The 20,788-nt window shown below is 35.7% G+C and overlaps 1 protein-coding gene across 2 annotated transcripts; it reads right to left on the reverse strand.

Moving 5' to 3' along the window:
* Window positions 1-253: 253 nt before the first annotated feature.
* On the reverse strand, window positions 254-14,259 carry FRG1 (FSHD region gene 1). Of its 2 annotated transcripts, XM_082375404.1 has the most exons (10): window positions 14,124-14,259; window positions 13,950-14,027; window positions 11,838-11,908; window positions 7,670-7,795; window positions 6,802-6,859; window positions 6,345-6,459; window positions 4,967-5,071; window positions 2,494-2,585; window positions 1,878-1,988; window positions 254-362 (listed from the first exon to the last, which is right to left on the reverse strand). In XM_082375404.1, the coding sequence occupies exons 2-10, from the start codon at window positions 14,009-14,011 to the stop codon at window positions 326-328; spliced, it is 777 nt and encodes a 258-aa protein (XP_082231530.1). In that variant the 5' UTR covers window positions 14,012-14,027; window positions 14,124-14,259; the 3' UTR covers window positions 254-325. The 2 variants fall into 2 exon arrangements, with proteins under 2 accessions (XP_082231530.1, XP_082231529.1); XM_082375403.1 differs by having other exon boundaries at window positions 13,950-14,222.
* Between the last annotated feature and the right edge of the window lie 6,529 nt (window positions 14,260-20,788).

Here is a 20,788-nt window from a genome sequence, read left to right on the forward strand (position 1 = left end):
CTGTAAAGCAATAAGACAGCTTCCACAAGCTGCACAAGCATCAGTTTCACAGAGTAGCACTTCATGCTTTATGACAGGAAATCCAGAAAAAGAAGCGAATTCTGTGGTACTTTAAGTGTGTACTCTAAGTTTCATTTCCATGTGAAACACTGCAGTTGACTAAAAAAATACATCCATGGAGAATCTCAATTAAACTTGATTAATCTTGGTTAAATCTAGCAACTGGTTCAGCAGTAATTCCATAACAGCCCAATAATTCTGTAAAAACACTTCCACTGACTTTTTTATTCAGAAAAAAAGGAGAAGACAGAAACAAAAATCCTGGTCATTTGCAATATCTGTCAGCTTTCAGTTTGGCTCTCCTGTTTAAACAAAAACAAATAATAAAAATTAATCTATGTAGAAACATGTCATATATAGTCAACTGCTACTAAACATAAACTCATGCTCAGAAATTGTGCTCTCAATTTTGGTTATTGTATTACCATACCGCTTATATTAAAATATTTTAATTAAAATTTTACTTTTCAATTTTATGTTTCATACTACATGGATTTTATTCTTACAAAAAAAATCTTTTCCTGATCTTTAACTCATGTTGCTTAAGGGCTTTTAAAATCCGTAACAGTGATTTTAATTGCCTCTGAATTTAAGCATGCCCTAAGCTTCTATTTAACAAGGTGGCAATGTTGTATTTTCATAAGTGATAAAAGTTAGAGGACACAGACCTTACTCTGTTTCTTTTGAGTCCATATCCTGATTATTATTTATAGCCTATTCTTGATTTCTTAGAAATAGGTACATGTTATATTTGCTCAGCTGGAAACAATTATTACATCATTTTTCTATCTTTAGGTAACCACCTGATCAACTGGTTAACAGAAAATACCTGATAAAACACTGTATCAAGGAGTGTAAAGAAATGTCTTAAGACTAATTTTGCAACATAAGACTTGAATGAGTGGCAGGAGATTACCAAATTCTCTCTCGATCTGGCACTTCCTTGATTTATACTTGTAAGCTCACAGCTAAACCTCTCTAACCATTTTATTTTTATTTATTTTTTATTCTGAATGAAGATGAAATAAACTTTTAAAATGTTTTTACTGAAGTGGAATTCTAGAAACTTCATAAAGCTAGGCAAAAAGAATTATTTTCAAGAGGTAGTAAATATTATTATTCACACTTTAATATTAATATTGTTGATAGTGATAACAATAACACCATTATCTACATAACCCTTTTACAGTTTACAAACTAAATTTACATACATTATACCTCTTCTGTATCTATTTTTTTTCAATTTAATTTTATTTATTTTCTAAGCATTTTTTAAATGTTGTAAATCTAGGACACTACTTACCTAAATAGGAATACTAATAAAGAAATATTAATAATGTGCTATGATAAATATCCTGCACACGTCTGAATTCAACTTAATAAAAGTGCTTCAATTTTGTTATTCAATTTTATACTTAGAAATTTTTTAACTGATTTTTATCTCATTTTTGGAAACCTGTACTACTTTAATAGAACCCACTGAATTTTGAAATTAGTCAAACAACTTCTTTCTAGCCCTGGTTCTAATAGTTATAAAAAGTTGATGGTAAATAAATTTATGAAACAGTTTCAGTCAGACCTGAATTTCTTGCAATAAAATATATAAGCACTTGGAATCTGGCTATTTCCAGATATTCTTTCTTGGTGATCTTTTCCCAGACTTATGATGTCCTTTTAAGGTAATACCACCACATTCAAAACTTAAAAATAAAGACAAAAATTTGAAAATTACAGCAATTAAAAAAAGAACATGGGTTTATATACACTACTTCTATTGGCCACTGAAAATAGTTGGAAATGATTAAAAATATACCTACCTGTCCAGAAGTGTTTCATGCAAAAATCCATCTTTCCGGGCCTTTTTAAGGACTTTACTGTCTTCTTTACTTATTTTAAGTTTGTGGTCTTGGAAGCTCTGGAATTTCTTTCTGTTAAGAAAATATCTTTCTTGAAAAATATCTCAAACTTTGATTATACATGTTTACTGATGAGCTTAAAATATTTTAAAAAGTTTTTTATTTAAAAAAACTAATTGTTTTTCTTAAATAACATACAACTTTTCAACAACAAAAATGACTTTAGTACCCCACCATCAAGGAGGCAGTTGTTTGGATAGCTCTACAAACTCAAGATTTGGAATGTTGGCTGGAGTCTCCTGTGTCCTGGCAGCATTTGGTTGGCATTATGTACTGACAGTGACAGACACTCTATAGAGCAGGGAGAATAGACTAACTCAAGTGACTTGAGCATTGAAAGCTAGCAGGATGATAATTAGGAAAACTGAAGCCTTAACAGAAGCATTCAGTTTAGTGCTCTGTCCTAGAGTCTACGTTATGTTGTCTCTGCTTGTCCTTCAGGTTATTTTATTTTAGGTGCCTTGAGAAGCATGTCAATGCCAAATCTACAGTTCTAAAAGGAAAAAAATATACGTACACATAATTGATTTCACACTGTTTAACATTTCCTTTGTCTTCTTCTGGAATATCATCTTTTTTCTTAGTTTCTCTTTCAGCACAGGATCTAATCTGCATATTGGAGATGAGAACCCAACAGGTTACACATTTATCTTCCCCCTGCTCCACCTTGCTTATTACAAAAGAACATTCTAGGTGATTTCTTATGCAAAAGAAGAAAACAGTTAACTTAGCAATTAGATTCAGAAAAAGACAGATTCTAGATATGTGTTTTTATTTATATATATAATTTATCTAAATAATTGCTATTATATGTTTCTTTAGAGCCCTTACATCAGAAACACTGAAGAGAAACTTATTTGAAAAGCATTTTACAGATCAGATCCCACTAAGCCAATTAGGCAATAATTTAACTAGTTTAATTTTGGCTGCAAAAGTAAATACAGTAGGATCAAATTATCCTGCTATTTAGTGTTCATTTTATAACACTGAAAGTTTAAGATAGTAGCTGTTTTACTATGCATAGGATATTACCAACACATTAAAACTTTTAACATAACACGATTTGTTTTCATCTAATTGGAATCTATCCCTTTTAAATCCTCCTTATACTTTCATAAGTTTTGACAGATACTTACTAAAACATTCCATAAATTAATTGATACAGATATAGCAATTAGGATCAACTGAGTGGGGTAAGAGGAGGACAGAATTCAGGGCCATGAAACTGGCAATTTGCAACCCAAAGGACCCACATCTGGAAAGGGATCTCTGTGGCTTAGAGCACAATTCCAAGATTGCTTAGAAACTGGTGAGCAATAGGCATGTGCAAATAATACATGTGCAATGGTTTTGGCTGGAGGAGTCCTAGAAGACCTGGGGAAATTCTGGGCCAGGTCTGTGACACAATACTGCTTTTGGCAGGAGAGAATGTGTTCTGGTAGATAAGGCTAGGCTATAAAGGTGGATGCTGACACAGACTAGCAGAGCCGGCAACGTAAAAGGCAAGGTGGAAAGAGTCCTGGATTATCATTGCTCAGAGCTTCCAGGTACCTGACTAACCAGACAGACCCAGGGAAATCTGACAGGTACTTCATATAAAAACGGTTGTAATTTTTTTTGTTTGTTTTAATTTTATTTATTTATTTATTTATTTATGGCTGTGTTGGGTCTTCGTTTCTGTGCAAGGGCTTTCTCTAGTTGCGGCGACCGGGGGCCACGCTTCATCATGGTGCGCGGGCCTCTCACTGTCGCAGCCTCTCTTGTTGTGGAGCACAGGCTCCAGACGCGCAGGCTCAGTAGTTGTGGCTCACGGGCCCAGTTGCTCTGCGGCATGTGGGATCTTCCCAGACCAGGGCTTGAACCCGTGTCCCCTGCATTGGCAGGCAGATTCTCAACCACTGCGCCACCAGGGAAGCCCAGTTGTAATTATTGATAAATTTAGCATAGTGTTTTTTTATTTCTGTAGATGTGCAAAGTACTGCACATACATTTGTACTGCTTGTCTTCAATAATCATACTTTTATAATGTAATCCAGATGAAAAACAATTCAAGCATGATACAATAAAATTAAATATAAATAAATAAAACTAAAAATAGGTGAGTCAGAAATCCACCAGCATTTTTCTAATGACTGCTTCCTGAGAAGCAGTGTGGTGTGGAACGTAATTTCTAGAGTCAGTTGGGCCTGGGTACACATCCTGTCTCCACTTTATCTGTGTGACTTCATGAAGTGACTAATCAAACCAGTGAGGATGTAGGGGAGGTCAAAGGTTGTTTCCTCCTCTGTAAAGTTAAGACAACCTCACAGGAACACTATGAAGATGAAAGACAACTATGCATGTGCCTCACTCAGCAGAGTACCTGCAGCTACTTGCTGTAGTTTTGTTTACATAATTGAAAAATATTATGACTAATACTTTTTAAAATATAACAAGAAAATCTAGGTTTTAGATTTAAATTTTTTGAGATTTTGGCAGTGAAAATGGCTTTTGAGAAAACTATGGAAGATAGACCAAAACTTCTAATTCTTGAGCTGTCTAGAATGGTATTTTTTTCTCCATCAATCAACTCCAAATGATGAAATGAAGAGTTACTGGTATTAACATTCTTGTTTAAAAAGATTAGTGATATTTTTCAAGGTAAAAAGAATACTGTAAGACTGTGAGACTGAGGATTATGAAAATCAAGAACATTTACAAAATAAAATCAAATATATGACACAGAATTTAAAACATATACAGATGCTTGATAGCTGTGTTTAAATTATGCTGATAGTAGAGAAAATGTAACATGGATTTTTATGCTTTATTTATAAGGATTAAAGCCACTTGAGAAAAGGCTTTTTTCCCTCATTTCTTTAAGCCTTCCACTCTGGCCCTCACTAATGCATTACACACAGCGAATTTGGATCAGACTACAACATTTTAAAGAGACGTAGTCACATCATACATGTGACGTGTATTAGTCTATAGAAAAGTCTCATGATTACCTTTATCATTTCTTCTTCTCCTGCCGTTTTACTTTTTGCTTCTATATCACCTGCTTCATTGCATCTAATAAAGCAGCTGTTTGAGGCCAGTAAAGCCATTTTCCCCTAAATGGACAAAATAATAAGAAACAAGTTATAAGAATACTTGTGAAAAAAATTCTTAAGTCTTGAGACTAAACTGATTTTTTCCCATGTCTAAAAGTAATCAGGAAAAATAATGTGAAGAAAACCTGGAAAAATAAAAAAACATACAGAGAAGAAAACCAAAATCACCTATAATCTTACTACTCAAAGATAACCACATTAAATATTTTTAGTATATTCTATTAGTAGGACTAAATTCTAAATGTATGGAATAGAATTATTTCCTTTGGCCTCAGATTTATTGAGGATATAACTGATTTAGTATTTTAAAAAGTTAGCTTTAAAGACAAAAAAAGTTATAATAGTAGTGTTTTAAATTTTTCTCCATAATTAGAAAATATAAAAACATATCATAGTTGACAGAAGTATAATCAACTATACTTCAATAAAATTTTAAAAAAAGAAAAAAATGCAGAGAAAATATATCTCATAAAAGCTAGCCTTCGATGCCTTTGAATTTATTGTTCAGAACTTTAAGAATCAATGTCTGAGGGACTTTTGGGTGTAAGAAGAATTAAATCTTCTATCATATCCAGTTACAAAAGTGCTAATAACACGGATTTGACTTAATTTCTTATCTGAGGTGGTAAGGGCTGGGTTTTCTGTCGTCTGCATGACTTTTGGTAAGCTTGGATGCGGCTGTATAGTCCAAGGTGATTTAAATCTGTGCTGCTGATCTTTCTGCTGAGTACCTTTGTGTAATAAAGTTTTACTTGTTACGTCAGGGACTTTTAAGTCTTTCTTTCATTTAAATTTAAAATTTTAAAACTTAGTGTTTTTCCCAAAAATAAAGTGAAATGAACATCCCTCAAATTCTGTATAACTGGTAGTATCTGACTCATCATCCTGGCCTTATCATATGTTGGCGTTTTCTGTTGATATAATGAAAAATATCTATTCAGTTTCTTTGCCCTTTTTTAAATTTTTCTTTTTTTTTGCTATTGAATGAGTTTCTTATATAATTTGGACATTAACACCTTATCAGATATATGGTTTGCAAATACTTTTCCCAATCCATAGCTTGTCTTTTCACTTTGTTGATTGTTTTTTTTTCCCCTGTGTTGTACTATTCTTTGAGATCTTTTTAAGGTTATGAATTCATGTTGGTTTTAAAAAATTTAATGCATTATTGTAGTCTACTTTTTTTGTTTTTTTTGAACATATGTTCTCAATGAATGTTAGAGACTTTCTCATTCACTGACAAGGAACTTTTATAAACAATAAGAGTACTTACATCTTGAAAGACCGGTTCCCATTGTTCTCTTGGTCCAATTGCATCTGAACGCCCAACAACAAGTCCATCTGAATTTATACCTAGGTATTTTCCATAGCCAGATTTCAGGGCAATTCTTCAGATCAATAAAATAGATCAATGTTAAAAACGGAGAGAAAGGAAATTAAATATGGAACATAAAAATAGTATGTGTGTGTAGAAAAATTCAAGACTAACCATAGTCCAAATGTTCAAAAGCCATGTGTGGCTGGTGGCTACCATATTGGACAATGTAGTTCTATGTATACAATTTAATATTCTACTTTTTTAATACAAGTATTATATAATACCTTATATAGCAAACATTTTCCAAATTCATTATTCTTCAAAAACACTACCTTTAATGGATATATAATATTCTATTACAATGTATCATATTGTATTACAATGTATTAATTATAGTTCAACTCAAGCTTACCTAGAATCAGATAATTTGACAGCTGTAAACTGCTCTGGAGGACTAGGACCCTCATCAACTACAGGAGAAAAAACAATTTGAAATAAATTTGACATTTCTTATAAATATACATATAAAGATACTCTTTAGCTTGAAAGAAGTAGCTCTTTTTCTTTTAAAAACAAACGTAAGAATATTGTCTTATGATGTAATTATAATACAGTATTCATAGTGTCAAGAGTTACTTTATCTTCTATATAACTCATGTTTAGTTTTACATACTTAACAAGATAGGTCAGCATGATGCTTATTTAGTCACTTCCAAGATACTGTCTCTTTGTATTTTAAAATGCAGTCAGCACAGAGACAAATAAGCACTTAATATTTAAAAAGCTAAATGCTTTAATTTATTCAAGGGATGGCCATTCAGACAAGAAGCTACTGCTTTTTAATCTTCTGATTTCTTCGTATCTCATTAGTGCTTCTTCCCATGGGCTAAAAGGAATGAGAAAACTTTAAATTATTAACAGTTAGTTAATGCTCCAGGTTAGTTTTGGCAAAAGGTCTAAAGAATGAAGGAATTCAAACCATTGACTCAACCAGGTTTTCTTTTTCCTTCTACTTATTATTTCAATTATTCATATTGTTTTTGATTCCCATGGATACTCTTCTGGAACTATACAGAATGTTTTCAAATGCTTACACTGGAAGGAGGGAGCTGCCAATAACTGGTAAATAGTGAAGAAGGAAAAAAAATGGAAGAGTCAAATCAATGGATTCATTCATTTGGAATATATTCGAGATTTGTTAGAATTTGGCCTAAGTGAATGAATGTCATAAAATATATACTGTAGCCTTTTCCCTTTCATTGCTTCTACCAGACACAAACCTTCTTTATGTGGGGCTCCCAGTGTAAAAAGACCATTGTCAAGTGCATGTATGTAGGTTCCTTTATCCATTTCAATCGCTATGGTTCCTGAAATTTCACCAAAGTTTGTTACTGTCCACCAGATTCCTAAAAAATAAAATCAGTAATTTAAATTTATATTCTGGATTTGACAGAAGGTTCTTACTTGTTGCTGTTGTCATTATAACATATTTAAGATTTTTATTCTATAGTTGTAAGAAATAATACAGGGGGATCTCATATACCCTTTAATCACTTTCTCCCAATGGTTAACATCTTGCATAACTATAGTCAGTATCAAAACCAAAAAACTGACACTGATACAATCCATGAAACTTATTCAGATTTCATCACTTTTACACACACTCACTTGTATGTTTCTATGCGGGTATGTAGATCTAGGTTACTACCACCACAGTCAAGATTAGGTTCTTTTAAAATATAAAATAGCAGTACACATGAAGGCACAAAATGATATATACAGAACAGTCTCTCTCATATCAGCCTCCAGTCATCCACGACTGCTTTCCAGAGGTAATGACTATTACAACGTGTTTCCTATGTATCCCTCCAGATTATAATTACAATTGCTAAGACTGAGGTCAGGGAGCTTATTACGTATATTTTTCTTCTAGGAGTTTTATGGTTTCAGGTCTTACATTTAAACATTTAATTCATTTTGAGTTAATTTTTGTGTATGGTACAAGATAGCAGTCCAGTTTTCCCAACATCATTTATTGAAAAGACTGTCCTTTCTTCATTGTATATTCCTGGCATATACATGGGTTTATTTCTGGGCTCTCTATCCGGCTCCATTGATCTATGTGTTTGTCTTTATGGCAGTACCATACTGTTTTGATTACTTTAGCTTTATAATATACTCTGAAATCAGGAAGTGTGATACATCCAGCCTTGTTCTTCTTTCTCTATATCGCTTTGATTATTTGGGGTCTTTTGTGGTACATATAAATTTTAGGACTGTTTGTTCTACTTCTATGAAAAATGCCACTGGAATTTTGATAGGAATTGCACTGAATCTGTAGATTGCTTTGGGGTTAGTTTAGACATTTTAACAATATTAATTCTTCCAATCCATGACCATGGAATATCTTTTCTACATGTCTTCTTCAATTTCTGTCATGAATGTCTTATAGTTTTCAGTGTACAGGTCTTTCACCACCTTCGTAAATTTATTCCTAGGTATTTTATTCTTTTTGATGCAGTTGTAAATGGGATTGTGAATTTTGCTTTCTGATAGTTCATTATTAATGTATAGTAAATGCAACAAAGTTTTGTATATTCATTTTGTATTCTGCAACTTTACTGAATTCGTTGATCAGTTCTAACGGTTTTTTGGTGGAGTCTTTAGGGTTTTCTGTATATAATGTCCTGTCATCTGCAAATAGTGACATTTTTACTTCTTACTTTCTGATTTGGATTTATTTTTCTTGCCTAATTGCTCTGTAGGATTTCCAATACTATGTTGAATAAAAGTGGCAAGTGTGGGCATCCTTGTCTTGTTCCTGACCTTAGAGGAAAAGCTTTTCACTGTTGAGTACAAACCTAAATTTTACCCAATTTTTGTTGGGTCTGATAATGATAGTGTTATGTATTAAAAGAAAGAGCAAAACAGAAGGAAGAAAAGAGAGAGAGAAAGAGAGAGACTGATCTTATAAGAAATGCACATTTATGTATATATGTATAATGACATAGTATCTGTTATTTATTTTAAAATTCTCCAGAAAAATGTATGCATGAGAGATTATCTCACAGTGGGCATGTGTGTAAATGAAACAAGACTGTTAAAATATTGATTATTACTAAAGCTCAGTGATTCATTATATTCATGGAAGATTCATTACATTCTTTTCTCTACTTATGTATTAGTTTGAAAATTTTCCATAATAAAAAATTTTAAAAATTGAGTTAATCACACTGTACAAAATTATCTATTCAGCTAAACAGGTCAGGCTTTTCATAACTAATAAAAAAATTAGTAAAAGTTTAGCTTAAATGAAGCTGGACTTTACCTAATATCATATACACATACTAACTCAAAATGGACCAAAGACCTACATGTAAGAGCTGAAACTATCAAGATAAAACTCTAAGAAGAAAGCATATGGGAGAAGCCTCATGACACTGGATTTGGCAATGATTTCTTGGATATGACATCAAAGGCACAAACAACAAAAGAATAAACAAACTGGACTTCATCAAAATGAAAAATTTTTGTGCATCAAAGGACACTATAAATAGAGTAAAAAGACAACCAGAAAATATTTGTACATCACGTATTTGATAAGGAATAAATATCCAGGATATATAGAGAACTCTTAAAACTCAGCAACCACAAGAAAAGCAACCCAGTTCTAATGATGGGCAAAGGACTTGAATAGGCATTTCTCCAAAGAAGATATGCAGATGGCCAATAACCACATGAAAAGATGCTCAACATTACTAATCATTAGGAAAATGCAAACCAAAACCATAATGAGATACCACTTCATATCCATTAGGATGGCTATTATCAAAAAAACAGAAAATAACAAAGTGTTCATGAGGATGTGGAGAAACTGGAACTCTTGTGCACTGCTGGTGGGAATGTAAAATGGTATGGTGGTTTCTCACAAAATTTAAAATAGAATTACTGTACATGATCCAGCAATTCCATTTCTGGGTCTATACCAAGAAGAAATGAAAGCAGAGTCTTGAAGAGATATCTATACAACCATGTTCACAGGCAAAAGGTAGAAGGAACCCATGTTTTCATTGATAGATGAATGGGTAAACAAATGTGGTATATACGTACAACGGAATATTATTCAGCCTTAAAAAGGAAGGCAATTCTGACACATGCTACAACGTGGATGAACCCTGAAGACATTATGCAAAGTAAGACAGTCATAAAAGGACAATTACTGTATGATTCCACCCTTCTGAGGTACTTAGAGTAGTTGAATTCATAGAGACAGAAAATAGACAGAAAATAGAATGGAGGTTTCCAGGGACTAGAGGGGAGTGAGCAATAGGCATTCATAATTTAATGGGTGCAAAGTTTCAGTTTTGCAAGATGAAAAAAATTCTGGAGATGGATGGTTGTGATGGCTGTATAACAACGTGAATGCACTTAATGACACTGAACTGTACACTTAAAAATCGCTAAAGCGATAAATTTTGTTATGTATATTTTACCACAATTAAAATAATTTAGTGAGAGGTTTACATGATAATTTATTTCTGACTTATAGCTATAATTGTTTTCAGTAAAAAAAAAGCTTTACTCAGAATCATTATCAGCATCCTATGATCATTAAATCTTTCTTAAGAATGTAACAGTTAATGATTTAAAATTATTTGTATTTTATATGTTCTGTGCCATGCTGACCAAGTACACTTAATGTTGATTCTCCCCAAATGACCTAGATTCAATATAATTCTCCCAGAAAATCCAACAGGATTTATGGTAGAAAATAATAAATTGTAAAATCTATATGGAAATGCAGAGGATCTAGAAGAGTATAAGGAAGTATAGAAGTATAAAGAAGAAGTATAAAGTTGGGAGAGTCACACAACCTAATTTCAAGACTTTATGAAATGACAATAATCAAGACAAATATATCACTAGAACAGTAGACAAATCGATGGAACAGAGTCCAGAAATAGACTTAACACATATAAAGTCAATTGATTTTTGACAAAGATACCAAAGCACTTTAATGGAGAAAGGAAAGTCTATTCATCAGTGATGCTGGGACAACTGGATATCAATATGAAAAAAAAGAGAAAGAGAAAATAATTTGTAAAATGTATTTGGTTAAATAATATTTATCTATATTAGGCCTTTAAAATGATATATCAGAATCTCTGGGTTATTAAGCAGTGTAATGATTCAGAGAACCATGTTTCCTCTCTCATGTGCTTTGTTCTGATGATGAAGAAAAGACCTCAGCAGTGACATCTACTGTGCTAGAGCATAAAAGCAATCTATAACTATAAGTAATATTTGAGCACTTTAAGACAAATATGAGTCGGTCATAAATTCCTTCTACTTCCTTTTTTACTACTTATCCCGACTAGGAAAATATTTTTAAAGGGATCTCAACTGATGTTAACTTTTCTCAGAATAAAGTATACAAAACTGACTCACCAACAATATCAAGTTGAATTTCTTCATCTTCTTCTCTTTTTCTCTTCTTCTCTTTGCTCTTTTTCTTCTTACTGTAGGAGATAATTTATATAGATGAGTTTAAATATATTGATTTGCATACTGTCATAAGATGGAATCTTAGAACTCTTTTAAGATGTACATTGATATATAAATTATTGATTTACAACGATATACATTGATATACCCTCTTACTTCTAATCCTGAGAAGTCACTTCTGATCCTGTACATACTGTGTTACAGTTAAGAGAACAGACTCTGGAGCCAGACTGCCTTTTAAAAGCCTGATTCTGTCATTTCTTAGCTCTGTGATTTTTGGAAATTTTACTTAATCTCTCTGTAAGTCAGTTTCCCCACCTGCACAATGAGGATAATAATTTAACCCAACTCTTAAGGCTGTTGTGAGGATTAAGAGAATGCGTATCTTCATACATTGCTCATGAAAATGTAAAATGGTGCAGCCACTTTAGAAAAGAGTTTGGCGTTCTCAAAAAGTTAAACACAGAGTTACCATAGGACTTAACAATTCTACTCCTAGGTATACACCCAAGAGAAAAGAAAACATATGTCTGCACAGAAACTTGTATAAGAATATTCACAGCAGCATCATTGACAAGTGCCAAAAAGTGGAAACCCAAATGTCCATCAACTGATGAATGGATAAACAAACTGTGTTGTATCCATACAATGGAATATTACTCAGCCATAAAAGGAATGAGTACTAATATAACATAGATGAACCCTGGGAATGTTATCCTAAGGAAAAGAAGCCAGGTACAAAAGGCCACATATTGTATGATTCCATTTATATGAAATATTTAGAAGAGGCAAACTGATACAAACAGTGGATTCGTGGTTGCCTGGGATTAGGGGACGAGCAGAATGGGGAGTGACTGCTAATGACGGTGGGGTTTCCTTCTGAGATGATGAAAATGTTCAGCGACTTGACAGTGGTGAACCTTGTGAATATCCTAAAAGGCACGGAATTCTACTTTAAAAGGGTGAATTGTACAGTATATGTATTATATCTCAATAATTAAAAGAAAACCAAGAGTGACTTTAAAAAAAAGTTAATATGTAGTACTTAGAACAGTTCTTGGCACATAGAAAGTGCTATGTATGTGTTAATTATATTGATAGTTGTAATGATTATACAACACACTTGTTTGTATTTTCATCACAAAATAAGCTTTCAGAAGCTAACTCTCCCCTCCCTCCTATGAATTCAGACAGTAACAATTTCACATTTATTCAGGAGAAATTCTTGATGCCAGACCCCTAGGCAGAGTTCTCAAGTGCAGTGGCTTCAGTTTGCTCCTTGACACTTTCTTTACGTCTCTCATAAAAGTACCTAAAACTCTATCACTCAGACCAGGATGAAATGCTCAACATTTTTGTGAATAATCAACCCCGAGCAAATCTAGCAGTTAAAAAAGAGGTGGAGGTATGAGTGGGCAGATATCTTTTCCTAAAAATCTAATACTGATAAATCACCACTATAACTTCTTCCTTGTATTTGGCTCTAGTTATTTACTGTACATGTTATCTCACTTAATCCTCATAATAATCCTTTTAGAGTATCATTAATCTCTCCCAATAAACGAATAAACGGAAGCTCAAAGATATTAACGTACCTGTCACAAATCACAAAATTAGTTATTAGTGGAGTCCAGGTTCAAACCCATATCCTTTTCAAAATCCACATCTACATATTGCACTAAAAGCTAATTTTTTTCTAGGTGGGAGGGAGACAATGTTGAAAATAATTATTCCTAATAAAGGAAGTTACTGTTATAACCTACACGATCAGACTAATACAGACCCACCAAACATAGGTCTGGAGGTGGGGGGCTCATCAAGGGACCCGAACTTGTGGCTCTTGGGCTATCGGTCCGCCCTGCTAGGGCGCGACTGTGGCGGTGCGTCTCTGCACCGGCCCCGGGAACTGAGTCCATCCCGGCAGGAGGCCAGGCCCAAGGACTGGGAGCCTGAATGACAGCTCCCGGTGGCTTCCACAGACTAGCCGCTGGGAGGGGAGAGCGGAGGGTTGTCGGAAAAGAGGGGCAGATTCTCCCGCACAAACTCGCGGTTTACCTCTTGGCCTTGGTTCCCTTGAGCACGAGTTTGGTGGGCTTCACGTAGGAGTATTCGGCCATGGTTGCGGTGACGCTTCTGTATTAAGACAGGGAGCTGGCTCAGGGCAAGATACGCGAACCGGCGCAGAAGCGGGCGAGGGAGGCACAAAAGTGGGGATGAAGTCCAAACTACCTGAGAACGTATCAGCGGAGTGGGCGTGTTTCCCCGGAATCCCTGGCCTTTCTCTCCCGAATATTGAGTCCCAAATTGAATTCTACTTCCTGTTTACAGCCTGGGGCTACGGCAACCGCAGAGGGCCTAAATATACCAGCGTTCATTTGCTCCGTCCTGAGAACGGGAACCTTAGGGCCTTTCTAAGCGAGGAAACCGGGGAGACGCGCCCTCTGGTGGATGTGGCGGGTCTCACAGCCCTGCTCGGCGTCTTGAGCCACTCTGGAGAGAGCCGCCTGCTAGGTCTCGGGAGGAGGCGATAGTTAGATCAGAGGGTGAAATAAATGACTCCGTCAACCCTCCGGATTCTGCACAGCGGTCTGGTCCTGACTGCGCCCCGCGGCCGAGGGCTGAGCCGGTGTGTGGGAGCGGGGTGGCGGGGGCGCTGGGTAACACAGCGCGTTATCTGGCCTTGGACGACGTCGTGAGCCATCTCAATTACATAAACGTTTATTGTACTGTTTTAATGAGGGAGACTCGAGTAATGTACAGGAAACAAATAGGGAATAAAATAAAAGACAATTAAGTGCCAACATTTGGGCCGAAGATTTCACTAGGAATTTGGGCGGCGGTAGAGTGGGAGGGGGACCGTGGAAACTAATGTAATCAGAGAGGTCTTTCCATATAGGGTGGGTCTTGAGAGGCTTTCACAACTTCAGTCACCTGTTCCAGTCTCTTCATCAGTTTGATAATCCACCTCCCTGATTCCATTTTCTCCACCTTCCAAACCGTCCTCTGTAGTGCTGAGTGATCTCTCTAAAGAAATCGCTGATCATTATTCCCCTACCTAAAATCTGTTAAAAGGAAGCCTGTTGCTTTCTGGAGGGAAAATCCTAGCATCATTTAATAAACTGGTGATCATGACCTCTTTACCCACCACTGAACCCCTGCCACCTTAATTCCAGTCACACAAAATTATTGGAAATGTTGGAGAGCTCTGTGTTTGCTTCTGCTGCCTAGAATGCTGCTTTAGACTCTTACCCACCCTCTTCATGTGGCCCTTTTTTTTCAGACTTTAAGACAAACTCAGGCTTCATTTTCTCCAAAAAGCCATCTTTGAATGACTTCCTCTGTTTCCCCAGATAGCCTTCATTTCTCACTCTGTAGTTTAATACTGTGCTTTTTAAGTGCAGGAGCCATGGCTTATTTATCCTTGTTTCACCTACACCTGTACCCAATGCCTGCTTCATAGTAGACCTTGCCTAAATGTCAGTTAAAATAGTAAGATTCTAAATTCTGGTGTGGGATAATGGAGAGAGTGGAACAGAGTGTGACTGGACTAGATAGGAGGGGTTGTGATAGAAAAACACAAGTAGACATATTGGATGGGTAAGGAATAGCAGGCCATTGAAAGTCAATTCCTTATTTATTTATCAGCTGTCTCTGCAAAGACACTGCTTGGTGATAGGAGAATACAAAAGATGCTTAGACTCAGGGCCTGATCTTAAGGGCCTTCATCTAAATAAATAATGAGCTGTGAGAGGCAGTATAACACATAATTAAGAGTGTAGCTTCTGGAGACAGACTGCTGGGTGGACAAACCTTGCTGTCTTTATAAGTTAGATGACATAGTTATTTAACCTCCACATGGCTATGTTTCTTCAGCTATAAAATGGGATGATACCTCCTAGGGTTATGATGAATATTAAGAGAGTTAATACAGGAAAATACTTTTAAAAGTTCCTGATAAATAGTGCATCATAAATGTTAGCTATTATTATTAGATATCAAAGTGCCCTGAGAAAGATATAAACAAAATGTTGTAGCAGGATATGGTGGTGACATGTTATAGGAGTTTGTGCTCCTGTCTTGCTCTAAGGATCAGGAGAAGATTAATAGTCAAAGTGGCATCTGAGAAGGGTCTTGAACAATGGGTAGGATTTTGATAGATGGAGATGGGGGAGGATAGGCATGTCTGATGGTGGAAGCAGCATTAGCGAAGGCATGGAGATAGAAGAGTAAAGGGCTTGTGTAAGGAGCAGTGAGCAACCCTGTTGTTTGGAGCACAGGGCATGTAGATTAGAGTGGTGGGAACTAGGACTGAGAAGGCAAGTTGGGGTCATTTTTTTTTTAACTTATTTTTATTTTATTTTTATAAATTTATTTATTTTTGGCTGCATTGGTTCTTCATTGCTGCACGCGGGCTTTCTCTAGTTGTGGCGAGCGGGAGCTACTCTTCCTTGCGGTGCATGGGCTTCTCATTGCGGTGGCTTCTCTTGTTGCAGAGCATGGGCTCTAGGCGTGTGGGCTTCAGTAGTTGTGGCGCGTGGGCTCAGTAGTTGTGGCACGCGGGCTTAGGTGCTCCGCAGCATGTGGGATCTTCCCAGAGCAGAGCTCGAACCCGTGTCCCCTGCATTGGCAGGTGGATTCTTAACCACTGTGCCACCAGGGAAGTCCCTGGGGTCATTTTTTGGCTGAAGAATTTGCATGAAATCAGTAAGCACTCTAGAGTGATTAAATAGTAGTGGGGTGAGATGAACAAAGTGGTATTCCAGGATGCTTATTCTGCAGCAGTGGGTATGATGGGTTGTGCAAGTGATACCAGGATCCTCCCACTCAAGCCATAGCTCTTTGTGACATAGAAAAAAAATGGAAACCAGTTTGAATATTAAAGAATTTTTGGCAATATTAAACTCTTGATTCCTGGTGCCACCACAGAATCAAGATGGGCCCAATTCAAACCTGACTCAAAGCAAAACCATGACAAATGGTTTAGTAGATTAGTATCCAGTCTAGTTTGTAGAATCTAAGACGATGCTTTGTACTGGAATCAAGATAAATTCATGACTCTCCCTTCTAGTCCCACCCTCCGTTTTGAAGTTAAGCAGCCGCTTTTTTTTTTTAATTTTATTTTCAACTCCTCCAGGTTTCTGTGGGTTTCGGGAGTTACATAAGTCCTCTAGGATCTTGATGAATTGAGGAGGTGTGAGCAAACGTGTTTTTAGCAAGGGGAGAAATTTGAAATTCTGTTAACATATTTTCATTAACATTCCCAAGTTTTCAAGGTTATTCAATGAGAGGGATCCTTGTGCAATTTTCCAGGCTTTACTGACCTTAAGAATCGTTGCAGGGAATTCCCTAGCGGTCCAGTGGTTAGGACTCAGTGCTTTCACTGCCGTGGGCCCGAGTTTGATCCCTGGTCGGGGAACTAAGATCCCACGAGCTGCGCGGTGCGGACAAAAAAAAAAAGAATCACTGAAGATATTTTTTAGAAACACTGACCCCCAGGCTCCTCATCTAGAGATTTTTATTCAAGAAGATCATTGATGGGACCCAGGAATATGTGTTTTTGGTAAGTGTCACAAATGATTCTTAGTGGTCAGGCAAATTTGGGAAACATTGACCTAGAATTTATGTTTTCATGACTGGCAGCTGGAGAAGTTTGTTCCCCAAACTTCTATCTTTTCTGAAAATTAAATATTTATTTTTAGTTTTTAAAAGGAAAATTTTTATAACTAGATACAATGTTTATACATATACTATATGTATTGTACTATATTGTATCTTTTGTCATTTGTATACTTAAAGATGGGTAAGAATACTATGAGAAAAATTAGATGTTAAATGAAAAGAGAAGTGTATGGAGGTAGAGACTAATGGGAGAGGTGTGTTTATTGCTGTGCAAAAGTAAAGTCCAAAATGATAGAAGTCTGAGTTTGCAAATAGCACTTAGTAAGGTGCAAGAGCTTCAAAATCATTTCTGAAATCTTTGATGTTCAGTTGTAAATGGTGACTTGGGACTAGATTTAGGGGAGAAACCAATTATGCTTTAAAGTGTTCTTGTAAAAAGGGCTTTAAATGAAGGAAAATCCTTATATTTACTTGAGTTAATTTAAATGGGAAGTTTTTAACAAATTACTAACCCTCCCCTTCTTAAAAATTTTCATTTGAAATGAAAATTTGAAATAAAAATTTAAACTGATGTTTATGCTCTATTAGCATCCTTATGCAAAGACTTAACATATTTTACATTTCCAAGTTTTTATTTCTTAATTTTTCTGGAAGGAATTGTTTTACCTTGAGTTTTTAAAAGCAAGGTAAAACAATTTATTTTGACAAGTGCATATGGTACATTCTTTCCCAGTTTTTTTGTGGCAAACGATTAGGTTTAACAGTGATTGCAGTATGAGAGCAGTGGGTCCAGACCAATTGCACTAATTTTACTAAAATTGTGTTCTGTTGTTTGGACTAAAAGGAAATGGAGGCAAAACATATAGGTCTGACATGAAAACATCGACTGTTCTACTCTCTGTTTCTATGAGAGAGTACACACACACACACACACACACACACACACACACACACACACACACACACACATACCACATCTTATTTATCCATTCATTCATAGACAGACATTTAGGTTGTTTCCATCTTTGCTATTGTGAATAATGCTGCATCGAACATGGAAGTGCAGATATCTCTTTGAGATACTGATTTCCTTTCCTTTGGATATATACCCAGAAGTGGGATTACTGGATCATATGGAAGTCCTATTTTCACTTTTTTAAGGAACCTCCATGCTACTTTCTACAGTGGCTGCTCCAATTTACATTCCTACCAACAGTGCGTAAGGGTTCCCTTTCTCCATATCTTTGCCAGTACTTATTATCTCTTGTCTTCCTGCTAATAGTCATTCTAACAGGTGTGAGGTTATATTTCATTGTGGTTTTGATTTGCGTTTCCCTGATGATTAGTGACATTGAGTGTCTTTTTATATGCCTGTTGGCCTTTGGAAAAATATCTATTCCGTTCCTTTGTCCATTTTTAATGGTTTTTTTTTTTCTAATGAATGAATTTCTTATATGTTTTGGATATTAATCCCTTATCAGATATATGATTTGCAAATATTTTCTCCCACTCTGTAGATTGCCTTTTTAATTTGTTGATTGTTTCTTTTGCTGTGCGGAAGCTTTCTGGTCTGTTGTAGTCCCACTTGTTTATTTTGCTTTTGTTGCCTGTGCCTTTGTTGCTTGTGCCTTTGTTGCTTGTGCCTTTGTTGCTTGTGCCTTTGTCACATCCAGAAAATTAATTCCATGACCAATGTTGAGGAACTTTTTCTCTATGTTTTCGTTTAGGAGTTTTATGTTTTCAGGCCTTATGTTTAAGTCTTTAATCATTTTCAATAGAAATATTTAACATTTCAGGAGTGTTATGGAGGCTATCATGAGCACATCTTCTAAGGACCTAAGCTGGGACATTCTGGACTATACTCTTTATGGATTTACCCCTTCAACATGTAACATTGGCTAATATACACAGAAGATATATCATATAGAGTACAAGATGACAGGACAGGAGATATATGACATTCTGCCACATTCTATCATTATTTTCTCACTTATCAAAGCCTCAAAGCATCTTCTTTTTTCTTTTTTTCTGTTGATCCATTACTAAGTAGAGCCCTATTTACTTGTGCTGGAGAGAAGGAACATTTAAAATATATGTCTTAGAGAGAGAGCGTATGAAGGAAGTGGTTTCAAATAGGTTGATGACATTGAAGGGTGCTTTTTGTAGAGAAGCTAATAAATAATTCCCACAATATGGAGCACTTCCCCATATGAGGGAGGCCTGGAGTAGAGAAATAGTTTCTGGATTTTGCAACACAGCTTGGGTGAGGGGGACGGGAGATGATCAATCAAGTACTGTCCTTAAGAAATGGAGTAGGTGGAAACTATTTCAGAGAGTATGTGCTTTAAAGCGTCAGGTCTCAAACTTTTTGCTGTCAAAAAGTCTATACTCTTAAAAATTATTGAGGACCCTAAAGAAGTTTTTTAAAATATGGATTATATCTATCTATATTTACCATACTAAAAATTAAAACTGAGAAATTTTAAAAATTATTAGAAAATAGACCTATTATGTGTTAACATAAATAACATATTTTATTAAAATTGATGAGAAGAGTGGCATTGTTTTATATTTTTGCATATATATCTTTAGTGTCTACCTTAACAGAAGAGATTTTGGTTCTCCTATCTGCTACCACATTCAATTTCTTGTGATATCGCATGCCGGGCAGCTTCTGGGAGACTCCAGTGTACACTGGGGAGAAGATGGGGGTGGGAGAGGCAAGTAACACCTAAGTACTGTCACTGAAAGGGTTTTGACCTTGCAGACTTCCTGAAAGGGACTCAGGACCTCCCAGCATCCCCTGGCCCACGTGAGCACAGAGTAGAGGGTAAGTTCAGGTGAGAAAGCAGCCTTTGTGGAGGGTTTTGTTGACTGGCAGGGGGATCCGGGTTAGGGAGTGTGGAAATGAAGGTTGTGCTCTTCTTTCCTTTCATTTTCCTTTACACTCTTGTTAGAATTTACTTTTTAGATTACAGTATTGCCAGAAATTAGGAATTGTGTGAATGGACGTCATTGATACTGCTTGATTAAAGACTTATTTTGTCCATCTTCTAAGTTTTTGGTGCATTCAAAGAAGCTTTCTGTCTCATTTTTTCCCACACCCCAATTTGGAATTTAGAAAGCATCCTTGAAGCTGTATTTAGATGATGTGTCTCCCTGAATACACTTTGAGATCACTTATAAATCTCTATAAACCATGTTATGCTGTCCTTAAAATACAAATATGACACTACTCCTCATGTAGAAAGGGCTACAGAAACCTAAAAAAATGA

Source organism: Balaenoptera borealis (assembly GCF_965194805.1).
Source record: "Balaenoptera borealis genome assembly, chromosome: 21".
Taxonomy (NCBI): domain Eukaryota; kingdom Metazoa; phylum Chordata; class Mammalia; order Artiodactyla; family Balaenopteridae; genus Balaenoptera; species Balaenoptera borealis.

Bases quoted from the DNA above. Each gene is read 5' to 3' on its own strand.
- FRG1 (XM_082375404.1), bottom strand. From the start codon at position 14,011: ATGGCCGAATACTCCTACGTGAAGCCCACCAAACTCGTGCTCAAGGGA. The intron at 6,460-6,801 runs GTAAGCTTGAGT...ATTGATCTGAAG, and splicing joins GTCAAATTATCTGATTCTAG to AATTGCCCTGAAATCTGGCT. The intron at 2,586-4,966 runs GTAATCATGAGA...TCCAATATGCAG, and splicing joins GAGAAGAAGAAATGATAAAG to ATTAGATCCTGTGCTGAAAG.